Source organism: Hippoglossus hippoglossus, chromosome 7, assembly GCF_009819705.1.
Source record: "Hippoglossus hippoglossus isolate fHipHip1 chromosome 7, fHipHip1.pri, whole genome shotgun sequence".
Classification (NCBI taxonomy): Eukaryota; Metazoa; Chordata; class Actinopteri; order Pleuronectiformes; family Pleuronectidae; genus Hippoglossus; species Hippoglossus hippoglossus.
The window spans coordinates 25,585,431-25,607,825 of record NC_047157.1 but is presented as its reverse complement, the minus strand read 5'-3'; the positions used below and the strand labels follow the sequence as shown (position 1 = coordinate 25,607,825).

Here is a 22,395-nt window from a genome sequence, read left to right as displayed (position 1 = left end):
CCAGAGGATTTGTTCAAATTTGATTTGAGTTTAACCAAGTTTCCACCAGTCGTTACTTGGACTTGAAGATTAATGTCTAGACTTCAGTGGTCAAAGGTCAAAGGTCAAAGGCCGTGGTGACCTCATAGGAGTCTGGAAACAAAATGTACGAGACTGAAACTGCGGCAACCGCACTGTGGTAATTCTACTTCTGTAATGATGAGTATTTGAGGAACAAGCGGTAAGATAACCTATATTCACAGCAGTTTCTGCAGTGAGCTGCTGTGTAGTGTGTAGTGTTGTGTCACGTTTACTGCTGAACTGTCTCTGACCCCACACGTGTTGTTGTACAGTTTAAAAAACGAGAGAAATAAGAGACAACAGTGAAACAATGAGATGCACGAAAATACAGATTTCAGTTTAAATCCACTTTAAGGAGAGATAAATTATAAACAGCTATATGCACAGCAACTGCAGTAATTACAAGCACGGTAATAATGCAATCTTCAAACTGTCCAAAAGTGTTTAAAAACTGCATAATGTGAAAACCTCAAGGAGACGGAGGAGGACAATTAGCTCGTGATAATTAATGTGTGGACGCTGGCAGTGCCGGAGAGGGGGGGGGGGGGGGGGTAGAAACTCAAGCAGGGAACGTTTCCATGAGGCGACGATGTTCATCTCCCAGGAGCACACGATAAATCAACAGCTCCAGTACAACATCTAATCAGGGAACACAGCACGATGTCGTTGGGTCTGAACCACGCTTGTGCTCTTCTTATTTATTATGTCAATCCACATATTTCACATCTGAATCACAATGAATTTCAACGTATGACTATTAAATAAAGATGTTAATGCTTTAATAGTTCTCATGAGGTTTATGTGTCATTTTTGTAAATTTGACTCAAGATTCTGTGACTGTGAAGCAGAGATAACAATTTTATTTTCATCCACTCCTCTTCCTCTTTTCCTTTTGTTGTGGATTCTTCACGTTGAATCAAAGCTACACAGCAAGGCTGCATTTCTGGGAAGAAAAATAAACCTTGTACACTTTACACTTGTTGTTCTTAAAGGGATGGTTCACCCAAAAAGGAAAATCCACTCGTTATCTCCTCACTAAACACTTCAGGAGTCTCAGGGGTAAACAGTGTCACAGCCAAATCCAATACAATTGAAGTTAATGTGTAAGAACTTGGTGTAAAAGACACCGTTTCGAGTGGAACTTGAATGTCGGGGCTTAAGGACACTTGGATGACACCACAGGAGCAGTTTGGAGGCATGTTGTGTTTTTTTCTGTTGTTTTATTACGTTTGAGGAAGTGGTCCCCATTTACTTCTATTGTATCAGATTTGGCTGCAACACTGTTTACCCCTGGGACTCCTAAAGTTCATCGGCACAGTGGTGAGTAGATAACGAGGGAATTCCCATTTTTCAGTGAACTTTCCCTTAAAGACACTTTGACTCCCTCCTCTCGTTCTGTCCACCAGTCTCAGTCGTCCATGTCTCTGGGGTCAGACCCTATGGGGAGAGCATGTCGCTCTCTAAGGAGAGGCTGCTGCCCAGGCCGGCCATGCGGCTCCGCAGCAGGAAGTGTGTCCTCCTCTGCAGCAGCCTCTGCTGCTCCTGCTTCAGCTCCACGTAGGAGCGCGAGAAGGTGTGGAAGATGGAGGTGACGGGGAAGGCCATGAGCAGGATCCCGCTCAGGATGCTGCTCAGAGCCACCACCTGCCCCGGGATGCTCCTCGGCACCATGTCCCCGTAGCCCACTGTCGTCATGGTGATGACAGCCCACCAGTAGGTGGCAGGGATGCTGGTGAACTCCTGCGTGGCGGCCATTTCGTTCTCGATCAAGTACAGCAAGGGGGAGTACAGTGCGATGGCCACGCACAGGAAGAGGAGGAGCAGTCCAAACTCCCGTGTGCAGCGGCGTGCTGTCAGGCCCAGAGTCTGCAGGCCCAGCGAGTGGCGAGCCAGCCTCATCACGTAGAGGATGCGCAGGGCCCTCAGGACCCGCAGCACCAGGCCCACTTTGTCCAAGTAGCTGCTGCCTGAGCCCGGGCGCTTCTCCTCTTTGGAGGTGATGTCCACCACCAGGGTGATGTAGTACGGCAGGATGGCCACCACGTCGATCAGGTTCAGCGGCTGCCGCAGGAAGGTCAGCTTGCTGCGATCCTGGATGAAGCGCAGGGTGAACTCCAGGGAGAACCAGGCCACGCACACCGTCTCCACGATGAAGATGTTGTAGCACATCCGGGAGCAGGTGCCCTTGTGAGGGAAGGAACAGAGCGGGTGTAAGTGGTCACGGTGATCACTAGAGGGAGCCACTCAAATGTGAAGCACAGTGGAAGGCTGCAGAATCAACTTCAAAATTATTTATATATCAGGACAGAGAAAATATTTGGGCCTGCACCCAAACCTGTGCTTTAAAATTTTCCAAACAAATCTCAATTATTACGCGATTGCACGACGTGTCATTGCCCTAAAAACATCATCACCTATGTTTACTTGCTTTTTTTAGTGACTTATGTTTGAGGAAGTTTTGTCATAGGACAGAAATGAGGCTGATTCAGAGTTTTAAAGCCTCTCAAAGCTCACAGTTCGTGGCCCAGAGCCTTTGAGATCATTGCAGGGGAGAATATATTTAAACCTGTGCTCAGTCTGACACTTGCACACTTTCCCTGCAACACTTTTTTTGTCTGGGCGTAAAGAAACAAGAGGTGAGGAGCTGTTAGAATGAGAATATCAACACTTTTAATGAGACAGAGGAGAGTGTCAAATATGTATATTTCTGCATGTGACTTCCTCTGAAATCACTGTTCCACCAAGGAGATGATGTTCTCATCTGCTTTTTTTAGTTAGTTAGTTAGTTTTAGCAGAATTGTGCAAAAACTACTGGACAGAAGCTTGAATTTCTTTTCATTAAGGGGACTGATGTGTTGCAGATCAGAATAAAAATCTGGATTTTTTATTTCCTGTTTGCTTTTTCTTGACCCATTTATTTGTGTTTGGTCTGATGATGTTTTTTGACAAAACGAGACGCAGATTTAGAAAAATGTCTGAAACTTAAACACTTGATGTGGTTAGAAGTTACTGTCAAACTAAAATAGTTGAGATCTTGTTTTTCTCTGTGACTCTTCATTTCTTTCCAAAGCAGAATTTTTTTATGCAAAAACATCTAAAAGAAATTCATTAAAATCCTGTTTGCATATATACGCAAGAGAAATTAAGTGAGTGGATCAAATATTCCATTTCCCCCCGACGTGACGGGACCAGGCTGCTAATTACGGTGGTGATTGAATTCAGACGTAATAATGAAAGCGTTTCATGAAAGCTGACTGAAGACTTCAAATATGTTTTTTTTCTAATCAGGCCAATCGTTTAAAAGGACTTGACAGACGAGATGTGCCACGACGAGGAATTTTAATAACTGCTTTTGAAAATAACACATCACTTTACCTCCGTTTCTGCTTTTGAACGCAGCTCAATTTAAAAGCCGCTGCAGCAACACAGACTAATCCAATCTTTCCACCATGTCGGGTATCAAAGGTTCGTTGTATAAATACTTTAGTGTCTTTATGTTTTTACGACAGTTTGAAATAAGGAACACAAGATCATTTCCCAGCAGGCGATGGAGTTTGGATCTTTGTTTTAACTTTTCCTTTGACATGAACAAGTTTCTTTACTTTTTCCCGAGAACTTTGTGTTCATCCTACCTGGTTTATCTGCACTGAAGAGTTATTAGTTAATGTTTTACACACATGATCGTGTAGTTTATTCGAGGACGTAGAGGAAGACATGTTCAACTGGTCCACACACCAAAGACACATTGGCTATGAGCCTGTTTATTGAATTTCTATTCATATTGAACATATCTCGTGTCCAAATCGCACAAAATTCGTCTCTGAACTTTCTCTGGCAATTTGCAATACACACACCAAGTGTGAAGCCAATAATATGAAGGGTTCCTACGATACACGCTCCACATACAGACAAACGTGAAGTGTCATTCTACTCACTGCCTCCTCCTCCTTCCTCATGGCAGGCATGGTACTGATGGAGAGGTTGACGGCAGTGATGGTGACGAACAACACCGACAAGCAAGCGAAGATCTTCCCCGGCAGGCCCGAGTGCGGCCTCTCCACCATGTCCCTCAGCTTGCCCATGCAGCGGCTGGCTCTGGACTCTCCTGCGTCCTCCCTGTGGCCACTGTCTGAATCCAACAGGTCCTCCAGGAGCTCCTCCTCCTCCTCCGCCCTCTCCATCGCCTCAAACTCCTCCACGCACTGCAGCAGACGCCGGCGACAGCACCACTCCAGGTTCTCCTCGGGCACCCCCCAGTAGAGCAGCTCCTCCCTGAAGGAGAGGGCGCACATGGCCCTGAGGGACCGCAGCTTGCCCGCCCGCAGGAACGTCAGGATGGTGCGAAAGGCACAAGGGCTGCGGTCGAAGAAGAACTCGTTGTGTGTGACGTCGTAGTCATCGCAGATACCCATGATCTCGTCGAAGCTGCTGCAGAGGTGCAGCTGCCCCAGACGGGACAGGGGGAAGTCCTCCAAGGTGGTCCAGGGCAGCTGGTAACGCAGGCCGCCCACATTGATGATGGCGTGCAGCTTACGGCTGCTGGACAGTTGGGTGTCGTCGTGGAGCTCTGGAGCACGCTGGGCCCTCTTGTAGAAAACTCCCTTCTGGGCCTCTTCCTCTTGTAGGGGCGGTGGGTTGAAGGAGGTGTCGGAGTCGCAGCTCAGGGCACTGTAGTCATAGTCAGAGCCATCACCCGCCAACAGGGTCATCTTTACTGGTCCGCTCACATCCCGGAGCTCAAGCTAGCACCGGCACATCTCGACCCTCAGAGAGAAAACACAGAGAACAGACTGAGACAGTTTCAAGCTGCACCAGTTTCCTAAATGTGCCTGATTTGTTTTATCAGTATCCTTGAATTATTCTTCGGGAAAATAGTGAAAATGTTGAAAAACACTCAAAAGAATTCCAAGATCCGCACCAAGATGTAGCAGCTTCCTTCTCTGACACATACCAAATCTGTTCAGTTGGTTTCGCTTACAAACAAACAAACCAACAAACAAATGGACAGAGGTGAAAACATGAAATGAAAATATCTGATGTAAAACTGCACAAATTATGCACAGAACTACATTTCTACACAACTGGATCCAAACTAAACAAAAATAATCTCATATGAAGAAACTGCCGTGACGAAATGAAACCATGTCACACTGATGACATTTAGACTTTCAGATATGAGACTTGTGTTGTTGTAGTTTGTATTTGTGTGAATCTGCGACACCGGCGGCAGATTGTTGAGTTCTCACGTTTACGACGAAGCTTATTGTTGAAGAAAGAAAACAGTTTTTCTTCCTACTCAGATTGAGCATCTGAATTTCTTACACCGGGATTTTATATTTGTCTGTCTTGTTTTCTTGCTTGTACATAAAATATGTTTCTGTTCTTCAGACCGTGTTCTTCTGGAGAAAGATCTCAGACGTTGTTCCTGGAATCTGCCGGATTCACTCTGATAACCACTGTTACCTTCACATCTTCTCTGCCTCCTTGTTCAGCCCCTCTGTGGTTTTCCAGCTTCTCCTGATCCTTCTGCTTGATGTTGTTGACACTTCACTACTGTCTATCTGTCCCTTCTGCCTTCTGCCTGCACCCCTTCAATCTCTGGTCGTGACAGCAGCTCACATCGGAAAACATGAGCGGGCTGTTGTTTCTTTGACAGATGTTGTTTCATATCTCACGTCTCACTGTAGCATCCCAACAATTTCCATATTCCCAGCCCTCGTGTAGTCACCATTTTGAAGACATTTCTAATTAAATTGATGAAATTGAAAAAGATAAATGATAAAAATCTAATTGGTTTTTATATCCTATTTTTCAAAGTAACAATTAATTTGAAAGGACGTTAATGGCCTTGTAGAGAAGCTTCCTGTGAAGCTGGAACACTAACATTGTTCAACGTTATTCCACTTATGCTTCACCACTGAAAACATGGAGCGGTTACATCCTCTTCCCAGAGTGAGCCACTCCACAGTGCAGCGCTGCAGCAGCGGGAGGCACTTACAGCGCATTGATTTTAATTATCTCCTGTCTGAATGTGAAGCCCCGTGGAAACGGAATTGTTGCAACAAGGAAATACGAGTAATAAATGTGCAAATGTCATTCGGAGATCAGACTTCTCCTCCAAGGCCCCACAGCCTCCTGATGACACCACGTTTACATATAGATCCGGATCCTTATCTGGGTCTGCACCAAATTGCACAGACTCATAAATATCACTCTGCTAAACATGCCTGGTTTTATCGATACATAATTATCTGAGAAATCAATGAAAATGTTGACCCCCTGATCCAGATCCACACCAGAATTTATGGATTCCACCGTCTCCACCTGTCTTCTTTGACATTGTGTTTTTGACATTTTCATCAATGTCCCAGGGAATAACCTCTGGATCCAGATGACAGAAATCAGGCACATTTAGGGGACGGACATGTAAGAATGCTCAGTCTGCGAGCTGCTATCACAGCTAGAGATCGATGAGGGGACAGATGAGACGATCCCATCGAGCAGGAGGATCACGAGAAGAAGTCTCCTCCTTCATCAATGTCCCAGAGAATAATCTATGGATCTGGATGAAAAGAATCAGGCACATTTAGTGGACGGATATCTAAGAGTGTGTACAGATGAATGTAAGGAGACTGTTGGGTCTTAGCGGAGGTGTGAACTCTACTGAGTGTCACTAAGTGGTTTGGAACCTGTCACCTGTAAAGAACTTACAGCTAATACCCATTTTCTTGTTTAAACGATCCGAGTGGGTTCAGGATTGAATCCAAATGCAGATCACAAACTTTGCTGGTTGCTCGACACTGAATAAGAGAAGGGACACATTATAAATGGGTTGATAATGAGTTTGTCACTCCTCCCAATGGAATGTAAATCAAAGCCTGAACATGAACAACCTGCCACAGAGTAATGCAGCTCTGAGATCAGCTGCTCAGACCATGACCCCCCCCCTGTGTTGGACTTAAGCCAGATGGAAGTAATGACTCAAACACGCTTGTGCTAAATTTTGCACATCCTGACACTTTTCCCTTGAAATATAAGAAATGTTATGTAATATTATTAATTGAATTCCGCATTTTATTATTTACTATGTTTACAATTGCACTGGTTCAGTGTAACACAAATTATGGTAAAACCTATTGTCTGGCATCGTGTTTTCATGTTGGCAGTGGAAGCTGTGTTTCCTGCTTTGGAGACTTTGGGGCGACAGTCCTCCTCTGAGCCTGGAGGTTATTGGCTGCATTGAACGCACCACTTCTCTTTTCACAACAACCACTCAGAGCGCTTTTACACCACAAGTCACATTTGACACCACAAGTCACTTTCACCCCTTTCAAAACACACGTGGGTCAGTGCCGCTCCATCGATCACGTACCCTGACAGGTGGACATGTCCGCGCGGAGCTGTTGTTGATGCTTTTAACTTGACACGAACGTTACATGCACACAATCGCTGCCCTGTGTGAGTAACGTCACGACACACAAACTGGGACTGAAGTGATTCGAAGAAACTATGGCGACCGTTAGGTTCCTGCTGCACGGACGTGTAACCTCCATGAAGCCGAAGTTCTTTTGGTTTGCGCTTGATTTTAGTTATTCAGGCTTTTTTCTTCCAAACTACAGCCCACGTTCACATCCAACAAAAAATATATACAAGTGTCCCCTTAACAAATGTATAATCACTAGATCCAGTTCTTCTCCATAAACAAAAATATCTCGTTCCTGAAGCAGAAGTAGCAAGTAAATAAGAAAAGTTAAGTTTTCTTATTAATCACCTTGGTCCACAGGTATGACATTTTCTTTTCTGCAAAGATCTGCAAGTTTGAGAGGTTCGAGACGCCATATTCAATTAATGGTGAATATCTTGAAGATTAGAAAAGAAGAGTGGATGTTTCTCCTCTGTTCTGCACGTTTTTTTTTTGTTCAAATTAAAAATCTCGATGCTTGTTGATCCAGGACGTAGTGCAGGGGGGTGAGGATGTCCAGGCAGAGATCAGAGAAGACGAGACGGGACAAGTCACGATACATCACGACTGTAGCTGCATCATTACTGCTCTGACTGGGGATCTGCTCATCTCGGTCTCGAAAACATCAGTCCAACAACTCCCACAGAGGGGAAATCACGTCAAGCTTCTGTACATTACATCACAAACATGCCTGTGTGCGTTATCTGAGCAGTATGAAGATCTCATTTACGCCTCATTAAACCTGGTCACTGATCTCTGGATACGTCAGGGAACGAGGGATAACAACTCCCCCCCCACAGAGCGTGTGGACATCTGTTCACCACAGCAGACTGGGAATCATAAATCATGATCCTGATGTTGGATCCTTCACTGATGTCACGGTTCTGGATGTTTTATTTCATCTCTCTCGCTGGTTGGATTAAAACACAGGGATTCCACCGGGTGTTAGATGAGGTGCAGTCACACTGAGAGTTTCACTGAGAGCAACATCTCTACTGTTTGTTCTCTGCAGGGAGGTATATATATGTGGATAGATAGAGAGATAGAGATAAAGAGAGATAGATAGAGAGATGGATATAGAGAAGAGAGATAGGTCGAGACAGATAAAGATAAAAATAGATAGATAAAGAAAGATAGAGATACACAGAGAGATGGAGATAAAGAGAGTGAGAGAGAGAGACAGGAAGATATAGATTGAGAGAGAGAATAGAGAGATAGACATGAAGAGAAAGAGAAAGAGATATATGATAGAGATATAGAGATATATTATATAAACAGAGATACAGAGAGGGATAGAGATAGAGAGATAGAGATACACAGAGATATAGAAAGAGAGAGAGATAGTGAGAGAGAGAGATAGAAAGATATAGATTGAGAGAGAATAGAGAGATAGAGATAAAGACAGAGATAGAGATGAAGAGAAAGAGAGAGGGTGAGAGAGATATATGATAGAGAGATATACATTTATAATATAGATAGAGATAAAGAGAAAGAGAAAGAGAAAGAGAAAGAGGAAGAGAAAGAGAAAGAGGAAGAGAAAGAGAAAGAGAAAGAGGAAGAGAAAGAGAAAGAGAAAGAGAAACAGAAACAGATATAGATAGAGATAGAGATAGAGATATATAATATAGAAAGAGATAGAGATAAAGAGAGAGAGAGGGAGATATATATATATATATGATAGAGAGATAGATGGAGATATATAATAGAGATAGAGATAAAGACAGGGATAGAGATAAAGAGAAAGAGAAAGAGAAAGAGAAAGAGGAAGAGAAAGAGAAAGAGAAAGAGAAAGAGAAACAGATATAGATAGAGAGATAGAGATAGAGATATATAATATAGAAAGAGATAAAGACAGGGATAGAGATAAAGAGAAAGAGAAAGAGAAAGAGAAAGAGAGAGAGAAAGAGAAAGAGAGAGAGAAAGAGAAAGAGAAAGAGAAAGAGAGAGAGAAAGAGAGAGAGAAAGAGAAAGAGAGAGAGAAAGAGAAAGAGAAAGAGAAACAGATATAGATAGAGAGATAGAGATATATAATATAGAAAGAGATAGAGATAAAGAGAGAGAGAGGGAGAGATATATATATGTGATAGAGAGGTAGATGGAGATATATAATAGAGATAGAGATAAAGAGAAGGGTAGAGAGATAGATATATATGATGGAGAGATAGATAAAGAGAAGGATAGAGAGATAGAGAAATGGAGCAGCCTTCGTGCATCACGACAGAGACACAGTTTTTCTGTTTGTCTCTGATGCAGAGACGAGTTCGTGGCTCGTGTCCAAACTAATTGAATCAATTACATTAATTTAGGAGGAGGCCGGTTCGCCGCTCAGGAATCAAAATGTCAGAGCCTGGATCTGCAGCTCCACCAGCTCTGGGTCGGGAAGGAGGCTCGGGCGTCTCAACCGGGGACGTGACTGTGTGACTGAACGCTTATTAGGCACCTGCACTGTCAGTGGGAGCCACTGATTACACCCAGCACCCCCCCCCCCCCCCCCCGCCCCCCCCCCCCCCCGAGCTCGACTCTCTGCCTGCTGGTGTGAACCTACGTGATCCGTCCTGAGGCTGTGTCACTGTTTCTCTCTTCAGTCGATGACATGTGGAACCTCGGATCATCAGTTTCCATTTTAGAACAGCGAGGCTCACGAATCAGGCATTTACAAAAGGAAAGATAATAAATAAATAGTGTATAAAGCAATGATACTTTAAAAAGAGGCAGATGATCAGATAACAGGAGGACTGAAAAGGCCATCGTTCAAAAATACAACCTGGACAAAATCCACATTCACAGACAAACACCGTCTATCAAATCAGAAGCAGAACGACGGTGTAGAATTCCTCCTCTTATGCTGCCACGAATCCGTAAGTTCTCACCCCCCCCTCCATCATGTGGCGGAGGTTATCGATACGCCTACAGTGCACCAGCAGTGTGGACGTGCACGGGCCTACACCGCTCTCCTGCTAGATTAAATCACACTTAACCCCTCGAGGCTTTTAGATTTCTCACTTTGCCTTTAGAGCCGATTGTGCTTTTTCATTTTTTGTTCCACAGTCACAGGGGCATTTTGTTTTAAAACTCGTCCTCCTCCGGGGGACAGAGTCTATCTCGGAAGCAGAGGGATGAAACATGGCGGCGGCTGCTCTCCCCCACCAGATCGGCTGAGGTCTGGCCTCTCTCTGTGCCAGCGTGATCGCAGCTCAGCCACAGGGCATGTTCTCCAGATTGCCTGGTGAGTCACTGGGTTGTGAGTCCCCGTTGCCTGACTGCACTGTGCATGCGTTTCCCACTGTGCCCTCCCCTCCAGAGTCCCTGGAGAGCCTCACCACCGCCAGTATCGATCAAGATGACTTTAATGTGACGGTTACGAGAATCGCTGCAAGGCCCCGGTGGAGCAACTTTGCCGTAATGAATTCCAAACCCTTTTTAGAAGTTAGATCGTTAACTGAGATGTTATCATCCTGCAGGAAAAAGACTTTCTGCCCCATGTGATGCCTCCGATTGGTGGGAATCTACTTTTTGAGGTGAACACGTGCAGAGCGGCGACGAATCCTCCAGAAATGACTTGAGCAGCTCATTCATTAACGATTCCTATTAACGGCGACATTGAAGCGTGGGAATGTTGGACAGATCTTTTCCAATCTGTCTCCGGATGAGGGATTTGCAATTCGACTTGACTCAGACTGTGAAACACAAACACATGGTAATTTAATGAGTGATCAGTGTTTCTGATGAGAATCCAGCCCTCGGAGTCAAAGTGACGTTTATTTAACAGCTGCTCACTTATTGGATTCTCCTCATCATATTAAATTCCTCCCGACGTGGCAGTAACGTGTCCTCGTGAAGTCTTTATCAGGATGCTCTCAGAAACGTGGATGTCTGTCCTGTTCTTTCTCTCTCCGGCGTAATAACCATTCGTATGATGTCCCCTTTGTTCTCCCCCAACAAACGACTCACATCCTATTCCCTTAACGGCTCACTGTTCTCTAATGGACTATAAGAGCCCGCTGTTTCCAGAAATGGACTTGAAACCACAAAAAGCTGCAAAGAACCAACTCCCTCTCTCTCTCTCTCTCTCTCTCTCTCTCTCTCTTTCTGCTTCTCTTTCCCTCTGTCTCTCCGTCTCTCGCTGTGAAATCTGGTTAGACACAGAAACAATCGGCGCTGCCAGAAGCAGTTGCACCCCAGAACAGACCTTTCCTTACAGTACTCCCAGCAGGAGCAGTTGTAAACAAAACAGTTTCTTCTTTGTTGGGACGTGGGCGGCGTGAATGCATGTGGAAAAAACCCTGGACGCAGCCGTACTGTACCTGCAGGGCATGTGGTCGTCTCCCTAACTCTGACAATGTGCTGCAGTCTGTTCCCGAGGTGCAGAGAACTACACTGTGCTGCACGTAACACACTTCAATGTTGAGCTTCATTTGCAGTAATGGCTGTTTATCGTCTATCTCTTCTTGACCATTTGATTTCAAAACCTCACATCCAACCCAACGACTCTTCTTTACTGAGATAACCCCATTGTCATATTCTAAATGTTAGAGAGAATCTAACCTTTTAAAAATGCCATTTAAATATATTTATCCCCGTCTTGCTCTTTTGAGTTAAATGTCTCCCGAACGAAGAGCATCACACCTCCGTCATTTTCTGTCTGCAGTTTATCTCCCAGCTCGTCCCCCTGTCTGTCCGTCCTCCTAAACCCCCGTCCTCCTAACCCCCCCGTCCTCCTAACCCCCCCGTCCTCCTAACCCCCCCGACAGGCCGGGGTCTGAGCCAACCCACCTAATATCCACGTTTCTGCCTCACTGCTCCACATTATGCCTCCGCTCTCCTCGTCCGCTCGGCCCCCAAACAAACTGTGACAAACAATATTTACTAAACCCACAGCTTCCCATCAACTTCACACCTGTACAAACTGGTTCAGTTTCCCTCGCAGGCGTTTCTGTGAGTGGATGATTGTACACTCGACTAACTGGATTATGTAAAGATTGCCTGGCAGTAAGTTGTCTGCGTTGCATCTGTGCGTTAACCAAATATTCACTCTTCATCTTTCAAAGGCCTCTTCCTGCAGAGCTGCAGCCGTTCCAGCACCGTGTCGCCCTCGGCTACGTAAACAACTTCTTTTTACAGGCAGCTGATGAAAGTGCGCCTGCAGCTCTGACCTCATGCCAGTGAAGACCTGTGACTGTCCGTCACTCCGGTGTTTCAAAGCCTCTCTGCACCAGCACCCAGTGCCGGTCCCTGTGGGCTGAGGTGACAGGAAGTACGAGCAATGATCGATTCAAGAAAAAAAACACTTTTAACACTATTCAATGTTCTGTGAGTGGACAAGTGCTTGAGCTGATGAGATGGAATGAATTCAGCAGACAAACAACCACTCAGGGCTCTTTTTGTCTGATGGATGTGAAGCGAGGTTCCACGAAGACGAAGGAAACAAGATCGCTTGATGGTCGGCGCTTAAATTGTTTGGTGGTTGAGTGCAGAGAATTACAGCTTTCCTGTCACTGGCTACAACAGACCGAGCCTCACACACACAACACAAAGGTGACCACAGGAATTTGGTGTGTCCTGAAATTGCTTTTGCACAGCGTGTGGTGGTAAAAGCTCAGTTGAGCAGCAAGAGGCACAATCTCATTCAAGCGTGGACAAAAGATTCCAGCCTCCACGGTCTTTACAAAACAAGAACTTTATCCCACTTCCACTTTCAGAGCACATCCGTCACTCGGCTTGTGTCGAGTCTGAGCCCTCGCCGGAGATGACGAGACTGCGACTCTTCGATCTGCTTTAATGACACTTCAGGATATCTACCTTACACATATAGACTCATGGGGGGGATGGCAGATTATAATTACTTCTTTGCAGAGGAGAATCGGACAGGGAAAAAGTCATTAGTTCATCTCATTACAGTCACGATTACCTGGAGGAGGGAGAGAGGATGATGTATCACATTATCACATATCACCGATCCAAACTCGTATCGTGGGCAATCACATCACGGGCCATAATCTAGCATCACCTTCAGAGCGAGGCCACGTGCTGTTTGGTAAATCAGCTCTTACGCATTCACCGAAAAACACAACATCGGCCATGATTCACCATTCGAGGACTTCTATAAGTGGCTCTCGGATTCAGAAAGTTTCTCCGACCGCGATTTGCATTTTAAAATTAGAATTCGAGAGGTGGTTGTTGATCCTTGAAGCCAACGTGTGTGCTGTGTTTATATATCGCTGCCTGCAGAGCACGACAGAGAAACTTGTCTCTGCAACACTGGACCTTGTCTCTGCAGAGATCTGGGTAAATGTTGACAGACCATAACACACTGTACCGTGGCTGCAGCGTGGTTACCATGGTGTGCACGCAGGGTCTCCAGTATGCAAAACACCGGCATCTGTGCAGGACATGTTGAGGAGGTGGTCGATATTAAATCAACTCAATCTGGTTGGAACCGACCTCCCTGATGCACCCGAGGCTTAAATAAAAATACTACACGGCATATTTTCACAGATCTGATTCTTTTTCTACATCGTCGTGCTGAGATCTACTGAAACACAGAGTAAATCTGACAAACCTCCTGCAGGGAAATCGGTCAAACTCTCAAAGTGTGACTTACAACTGGAGGGTGTCTCACTCCAACTCAAGTTTGGGTGCATGATTATTGATAAAAGAACAAATTCTGAATACTCACTGCGCTCCCGAGTCACTTCCTCTGCAGCTGGTGGTTCGCTGAAGGCGCTGAGACGCACATGGGCAAGAAAAATATGAAATGCTTGTGCTGCCGCCTGGTTTAACTCTGCTGCCTCTGTGCACCAGCACCAGGCTCGTGGAGTACGGAGGTTATTTGATGATGAGCAACAGGCTGCCTCCCCTCCCCTCCCTCGCCCTCCCTCCCTAGCTCCCTCCTTCCCTTCCCTTTGCCCTCGTCTCTCTCTCTCTCTCTCTCTCTCTCCCTCTCCATCTCAACTCCTTCCTCCCCCCTGGCTCGAGCACTGACATCAGAAGTGGGATGTGCCATTAAACCAAAAGCTTTTGAGAGAAATCCATGGCAACCACCATCTAGAAAGCCGTGCCCCCCCCTTCGTCAAACCACCACCACCACCACCACCACCACAACCTTTAAATGAGAATAATCACTGTGATTGTGTGGAGTCACAGAAAGAAGGTTTATATTTGTCTGGTGGGTTGCCTGGCGGAGGGGGGGGGGGCAATCTCACCAGGGTGTCCAATTTTAGACAAGTGGTGGGAAATGCTACCATGAGGTATGATGATGAGGAGGAGGAGGAGGAGGAGGAGGAGGAGGAGGAGGAAGGCTTCGGCGCCGACAGAGAATCTTTATCACAAACGCTGCCGTCGTCTCCTCCTCTGATCATTTGTTTCTCCAAACACAGTGTTTCCATTAGAAAAGGAAACGACTCCCTCTCTGTCATTTTCTCCTCAGTGCAGGTCTCAGACATCATGAGTCCAATTTTCTTTCCCATTCACCTGCGTGTGATAAGTGGGTTTTAAAAAATACTGTTATTATTCCCTGGCTGAGCTCTGAGCTTTAAAAAAAAAAAACAGATATAAAAAAGCTGATAATTCCTGTGAGAGCTGCTACAGAGCAGAGCTGGTGTTCAACTGGGACACAGAAGAGTTAGAATAAGAATAAACAATCATTTACTTTCAATAAATGTGGTTACAAAATAAAATACTCTTCTCTACTCTACTCTAATGACCCTGTCTGGAAGTTTGAGTTCTACATTGACAGATACGACATAAGATGATAATGTTAGACATGTACAGTATATAAGTATTATGGTTTTCACACTTAACACAAAGAACAGCCGAGAGGGATGAAGATTAGTTGACGGACATCCACAGCTTCAGTCATATTTTCTCTGGACCTTCAATATGTCAGAATAATAGATTATTATTATATATTATAATATAATATAATATTTTTGGGACATTTCGTCTTTATTGACAGGCAGTAAAAGAAAAAGAAAAATCGGATGATCATCAAATTCAACAGGATACATCCTCTGAGGGCCATGAATGTCATACTTGTTGAGGTTTTCTTCTTCTGTTTGAACCAACATGAAAAACAGCTTGTTTATGTTCATTACTCCTAATATTTGCTCATTCTGACTCATTTTTCACGGACTATTGCACAAACAATGGATCTATAATTATATTCAGAAATCAAATCAGTAACAATATACGTAAATCACAGCAGCATTCAGATTCAAGAGCTGAAATTTAAGAGCTGGATGTTTTATGACTGTTTGCTAAAAGGTTTTTCAGCAGCAGTGATTGTACCAACATGTGTTCACCTGCTGACTGTTGATTGTTAATTATTAACACGGATTAAACCTGTTTCTGATGCAGACTCAAACTCCAGCTCGTGTATTAACGGTGAATTTAAGCCGTTTTACTCTCTGACTGTTGAAAAAAGGCCAAATGTTCAACCTTCTCTCAAGGTTCTCAGATCCTCACGGGTCTTAAGCATAAAAACACAGATTTCAAAGACACCTTTTATCTGTGAAACTCCACAGATGATAAAAAGAGACGTTTTCCTTTTTTTAAATGTCAGTCGAGCTTCTGTTTTCCTCACAGCCGGGAAACTCCCTCCGGCTTTTCAAGGTTACACTTCAAGAATTCACAATTCACTTCATCATCTTCACATCGTCTGTACAAACATGTCAAGTCTTCATTGATTTTATTTTCCGGATCACATGATTTGTACGTGTGATTTGCCACAAGGCTTGATTAATATTGATTATTGATCTTTATCTGATTCCTAACTTTACCTTTGCAGTCAATGTGCAATATCTTATGCTGCTGTAACACAATCTTTTCGAAATCTATCTATCTTTGTTTTGTTTTTACATTTTATTTTCCATACAGAAATAGAGTTTAGGTTGTTTGGATTCTTTCAGGTCATTTACTGGAGGTTTATTTGCCGTCTCTTCCTCATTTTAACTTCGCAAACTAGATATTGACTTTTCATTGTTTATTTATGTAGATATTACATATTTCCACACTGGTGCATAAACAGTGTCGGATATCTTTCTACTGTTTATTCATCTTTACTTTCTTTTTGTCTCAGATTTCTTATTTCACGTCCCTCATTCTGAGAAAATGAGACTTGGGGCAAACAACAGTGACGGAGTTGAAAAGAATCTCTCAGAGGTGAAGAAGGTCTGCAGAGAACCGGAGGAGATCACTTGTTCTCTCCTGGTCGAGGTGACGGATTCCAAACCACAAGTACACGAGCTTATAAGATAAGAGAAACTCACAAGATGCCAGAGAGTAACTGGAGCCGTCCAGTTTTCTGTTCATTTCAGATTTTATACATGATCTCATTATTCACATAGTATAAGGTCGTGACCTCACAAATTCTCCGAGAGACAACAAACAATGAGCGAGGACCTCGATTGGTTGAAAAAGAGAAATGGAAGGAGAGAGAGACTGATTTGTATTTAAACACCATCGAGTTATCGTTATTATCTGAATGTGATAATATAATTGATGATGACAGCAGTAAACGTAGCAGCGCCAATTAATAATCAGAGCAATGCTACTGACGCTGTGTCATTAGTGCATATAACAGTTATATTATATCATATATTATAATAATATAAAAGTGGAGTCAAACACACCTGCAGAATGAGGAAGATGAGGATGACGAGGTGTCGGAGGCGTTAAATTAAAAACGTTCCTTATTTCCACACAAACAAGCCGGAGTCACAGAAACACATTTCCTTGTTATCTGCCGCTCCTGCTCCGTCGATGAAATGAATTAGAAAAATGTCATCCGCAGCAGAACCGTGACAAAACCCTCGAAGTTAATGAAGCTAAAGTTTTCATCAGACAGCAACGTGCTCTAGGAATTCTCCCAGTGTGTTGTCACGACGAGGCTCGACGGGCCGCGTCCAGACCGAGGAGTTCAGAGATTGAAGGAGTGAGTTGGCGGCACAGAGGAGATTGATCAGCTAATTTTCTCATTAGCCGACATGTTGTGGCAGGAAAAGAACGTAACTCTGCCAGGAGCAGGACGGAGGTCGATACAGCAGCAGCAGCAGCAGCAGCAAGGGGATGTGCCACCTGCAGCAGTGAGTACATACGACCAGTATCACAGTGGCTGTTTGGTCATGATGTGTTATTTCCACACGTGTTGGGGGAAAAGTTAGAATTATATCAGCGGTAATAGATCCAATAAAAACACAGTCAAAAGACTTTAAAGGATTACGGCAGTGAAATGAAAAGTTCTGTCTGCAAAGTTCACCCAAGATATTAAAAGTAAACAGAAAATCTGCTGCTGAGATTGATTCATTAAACTAAACGTGTTGATACCACAGACTATAAATATGAACGACATTAAAGCCCCCCCCCCCCAAGTGAAGCCATATCACTTTGATCACCGCCTGGTGGTTGGATGCAGTATAGGTCATAGATCTGAAGGGTTTAACCCCTGACGATCACCAGACACGGCACATTTCTCTGTCCCACATTATAAAGCCGGGGATGAAGCAACGCAAATATCTGGATTACAGATAAGAAACTGATGCACGGTTTCCAGAGTCCGAACCAAGATGAGGTTCTGAGGTTCAGGTGCCAGAGAGGAGCAGCTGTGATCAGGATCAGTGATAATCTCAGCGCCAGCCTCCAGAAACCCACCGTGGCGAGTGTCAATATCGTAACTTGTATGATAAAGATAAACTCTGTTTGTGGTGGAATCAAACAGGATACAGGAGAGAGAGGGGGGGGGGGGGACCTGCTGCTGCTGCCACAGAGCAGAAGAACTCAATGTGTGACAGTGTGCAAATGTGTGGGAGGCGTCTGTGACCTCAGCCTATTTCCGACCGACGCCAGGTCGCGGCGTGTTTTTCAAACAACGCGCCGATCACGTTATTCACACGTGAGAAACACTGAATACACACAACACTGAATGCTTCAGCTGGTTATTGATTACGAAGGTGTGTGATCGTACGAGAGGACGAGTGGGTTGTGGATCGTCTGATTTCTGAGAGGATAACGTGTTTATAATCATAATTTACTGATGAATGTTTCCTGCGTCATTAAAACGTTTCAACAGGAATGATGTCACTCTCACCTACTCACTAAATGTTAAGTCGTCCACCTGGATGCTCTGAAAACTGCATTTTTCCAGAATTAGAGCCGGGATCTATTCCAAAAGCCTTTTTCTGGCCGGTGTGTCGGACCATCTGTCGCGTTTGGAGAGATTCTGAACTACGAGCTCATTTTGCACATCCTCTCTTTGAAATAACGGGTTATTAAGCAGCATTACAGGGACGGAGGTGAGTGCGTGGTGGGCTCAACACGAGGCCTAAAAGCAGCTACATCCCACTGGATGAAGAGGTCGATGGAGAGCTGCCACCATCCGTCTGGTTCGAGTGTGGGTTTTTCTAAAAGGAGCTCGATCAGCGGTAAAGTTGTGTGTCACGTTGGAAAAGCACAGATCCACGTCTCCAGACTTTACACCTTTGATTTAAAACATCTGAAATGTATTAGTCGTATTATTTCAGTCCAGATTTAACATCCAGCGACACTCACAGTCTTTAAAATAGAGATCAGAGTGAAACCTGAGCATCTTCATGGGAAGTGAGATTAATCACATTGTAGCGTGAAAACAGGTTTTAATATTTAATCACTAGAAATTCATCATATTAGGAACATTTCAGATATTCAGAAATCCACAATTATATAGATGAATTCTTACTTGGAAAAACCACATTTCAGGTTTCTAAAATCCAGTTGTTTGATTTTAATTTGGAAAATATTCCATAATTTAATTTGGAATATCCCAAATCCTATGTAGGGGGGTGGGGGTGGGATACAACACATGGTCTCACCCGCTTCAACATCGAAAAACGGTCTTAGCACCAAACAGACTCATTTATATCATATTAATTTCTTCTCTTATTGTTCATGGCAATACATGTTGAACTATAGACTATAATTCTATAATAAGACAGTGTGTTCACCACCAGGAGAAGAGAAATACAATTTTAAAGAACATTTGAATGACTCTTCTATTACCTTCTAATATCTTTTTGCATCATGTATTTTATATTGTTTGTTTAAGATAACAATCTAAAAACCATTTGCCGACATGCGAGGATGTTCCCCCTGAGATCTGCAGCGGTTGAAGAGAGAATGTAAAATACGAATCCCTGCCTGACATTAAACAAAGTGCACAGCAGTCATGGTATAATCATATCCTCGGTCTGTGGAGCTGCAGTATCACACACTCATATGTCAGGAGTTCACATGACTTGATTCCAGAAATAGCGCAGGGTCTTGGCCCAGTGTTCAGGTTTTGTAAAGCCGGTGCCGCTGCAGCAGAATAATGATTTCTGTGTTCATCACTGTGTTATTAGTTGTGTTGTTGCCATGGACCAAACGTGTTATTTTCCTCCTGCACGGCTTCCTCCCTGCAGACCGTGTGTTTGGGTCTGACCTGCTCGACTCCAGCAGAAACTCCCTCTGCAGCTATTAAAGCTCAAAGGAGGCTGGAGATCAGCTTCATCCAGTTACATCCAGGTTCCATCACGAGGAAATGATGGCGTCTGGAGTTGGAGGATAAACAAACAAATGATGAGATATCGTGATTCTTCTTTTACACTTTAAATGGAAATATCAGAAGTCTGGAACAATTAGAAACTTGGATTCATTATCAAGTTGTTCTTTTATTATGAGGGAACCTGGAAAACAACAGAAAGTTAATTTTACAGATAAATTAAATCACATTTTCTCTGTTTCTTGAGCTCAGCACGTCTCCACATGTTTCCTCATGTAGAGTTTGACTCGTCAGTGCAGGAGAAGCTCAGGTTGAACTAATAACGTCAGCTGATCCCTGCAGGAGCCGACAGAGCTAATTAGATTATTCATGTTAATTGTTTCTGCATTTGAAATGTCAGAACTTCTGTCTTTTTAAAAGGTCAAACAGTTAGACTCCGCTTTCAACCTTCACTCGAACTGGAAGAACGGGTCGGACACTAATAAGAAACTCCAGTTAAGAATCTGCCTCACGCAGGAAAGTGAGGATTCCAGCTGTGCAGCTCTCAGGGTTTTCATGGTGTTGAGCTTCGGCAGGACTGATCCCCGTGCACGTGACGTCATGTGATCGCTGGGGGAAAGTTAGAAACACAAACTTTAAACATCCTCTTGAAAATGGCCTGATGGGTGAGAGTCAGTAAAAACACTTAGAGTTCATACGAAGCTCCAGTTGTACTTCTCCGTCTCTATTAGAGCAACATAATAAGAGCTGCAGCGTCTGAATGACATAATTATGAGACTTTATTTTGGAAGTAATCATGCAAATGCTGCTCTTTATGTGCCTGATCCACGCAGGTCGTGGATTGGAGCGGCGGCCTCCAGGACTCCGAGCCCCGCCGACCTTCATTCCAAACGACTAATCACTTCACACCCAGGATGCAAAGTGGAGATAATCACGGAGCTGATTGGACAGAAAACAGCTGTATCCTGAATCCCGAGGATCAGAGCCGGGGTTCAGGGAACTTCATTTATTCAGATTAATGTGCCTGCGTGAGGGAATGATCGCAGGCGGTCGACGGTCAGATTCATTTTCAGTAATGAACCTTCGGGTTCTGAGCATCAAGACGAGAAGCTGCCGGAATCTATACTTTCTGCAGCGATTCATTAAACGATGATGATTAAACGATGACGTGTAAATGGATCGTTGGCTCGCTGGGATGAGGCGGCAGATAATTATCACATGAAGTCAGCTCATTGTTTGTCCGTCCAGCCCAAACTCTACTGGCCCCTGGAGGCCAAGGCCGTCTGGAGGAAATTATCAGCTACACCACCACCGACCACATTTCCACAAGAGGGAGAGAGTCGTCATTACATTCACACTCACCACTTATTACATCTGCTTCGTCAGTTTATCGTCTCTGAATGTTATTTATCCACTCGGCTGATTTTACTCTGTGTGAAATTCTTGGATCTTCATTAAAAAAACCAGGCACATGTAGGAGACCAGATATCTGAGTGTGAATCTGTGTCCAGCAGATTGAAAAGTACTTTAATAAGGGGACAGTTGGACCCTGGCAGAGGATGAACTCCACTGAGAGACATTGTCTGTCTGTGTGTCCGTCAGCAGGATTACTCAGAAACAATGGAGAACATGGAGAAAAGGCCTTGGCCGAGGCTGAAGGAACCGATTCAACAGATATATTTCCCTCTGGAGTTTGGAGACATCAGTAAACCTCAAAGAACTGAATTCTGACCTCAAACATTCATTTCAGAACAATGTCGGAATGAACGATAATGTCGCAGGATGTGTAAATATATAAATAAACGTGCAACTGCCGGATGTGTCAGCTAACGAGTTCGGCACATCAAGTCAAATGACTGTTATTACAGGTTTACACGCTGAGCTGACGGTAATTTGAACGTCGTTGTCCATGACGACTGATGAACCGAGGACGAGGGTGAGAGCGGCGGGACAGATGCTGAACAGCTGGACCTCGTGGTTGCCGTCACTTAGTCGACTGCTGCTTCCACCGATTGGTCTCCTCCTCGTTGGATTCTTATCACGACCTCTTCTCATGAAACTCAGGCGCTCTGAGGCAGATCCGTGCAAAAGACAAACACGAGGAATTAGCTTTTTTGCGCTCGTCCTATTTGGAGAAATTCTCTCCCAGACGACGAGATATAAATATCCTTTATTTTAAGTTTAATTCAGTTGCCGTGGCTACCACATTGTTGCTATGTGACGGAGTTGAAAGACGAGTTGGAGAGAGTGTATGTTAGAGACATGTGATATGAAGACGTATAGAGATATATCCATGTATGACAAAGGGGGGGGGGGGATCATTACTTTTTCCATATACAGGACAATAGGGGAATTCACTAGC

The 22,395-nt window shown here is 44.2% G+C and overlaps 1 protein-coding gene and 1 long non-coding RNA gene across 2 annotated transcripts in view; one reads left to right on the top strand and one right to left on the bottom strand.

Moving 5' to 3' along the window:
- Positions 1–1,210: 1,210 nt before the first annotated feature.
- Positions 1,211–14,378, bottom strand: kcng1 (potassium voltage-gated channel, subfamily G, member 1). The gene is made up of 4 exons (XM_034590057.1): positions 14,196–14,378; positions 3,996–4,820; positions 1,382–2,244; positions 1,211–1,256 (listed from the first exon to the last, which is right to left on the bottom strand). Exons 2-3 carry the CDS (start codon positions 4,767–4,769, stop codon positions 1,498–1,500), a joined length of 1,521 nt encoding a protein of 506 aa, XP_034445948.1. The 5' UTR covers positions 4,770–4,820; positions 14,196–14,378; the 3' UTR covers positions 1,211–1,256; positions 1,382–1,497.
- LOC117764376 overlaps positions 11,864–22,395 on the top strand; it is a 20,075-nt gene continuing 9,543 nt past the window's right edge. Inside the window, exons 1-2 of the long non-coding RNA XR_004614377.1 lie at positions 11,864–11,875; positions 18,625–18,626. This is a non-coding gene — a long non-coding RNA (uncharacterized LOC117764376). The remainder of the gene's footprint in view (positions 11,876–18,624; positions 18,627–22,395) is intronic.

Excerpts from the sequence above, each read along its gene's own strand:
- kcng1 (XM_034590057.1), bottom strand. The coding sequence starts at position 4,769 with ATGACCCTGTTGGCGGGTGATGGCTCTGACTATGACTACAGTGCCCTG. Across the intron at positions 2,245-3,995 it reads TGAGGAAGGAGGAGGAGGCA|GGCACCTGCTCCCGGATGTG; the intron begins GTGAGTAGAATG and ends TTCCCTCACAAG.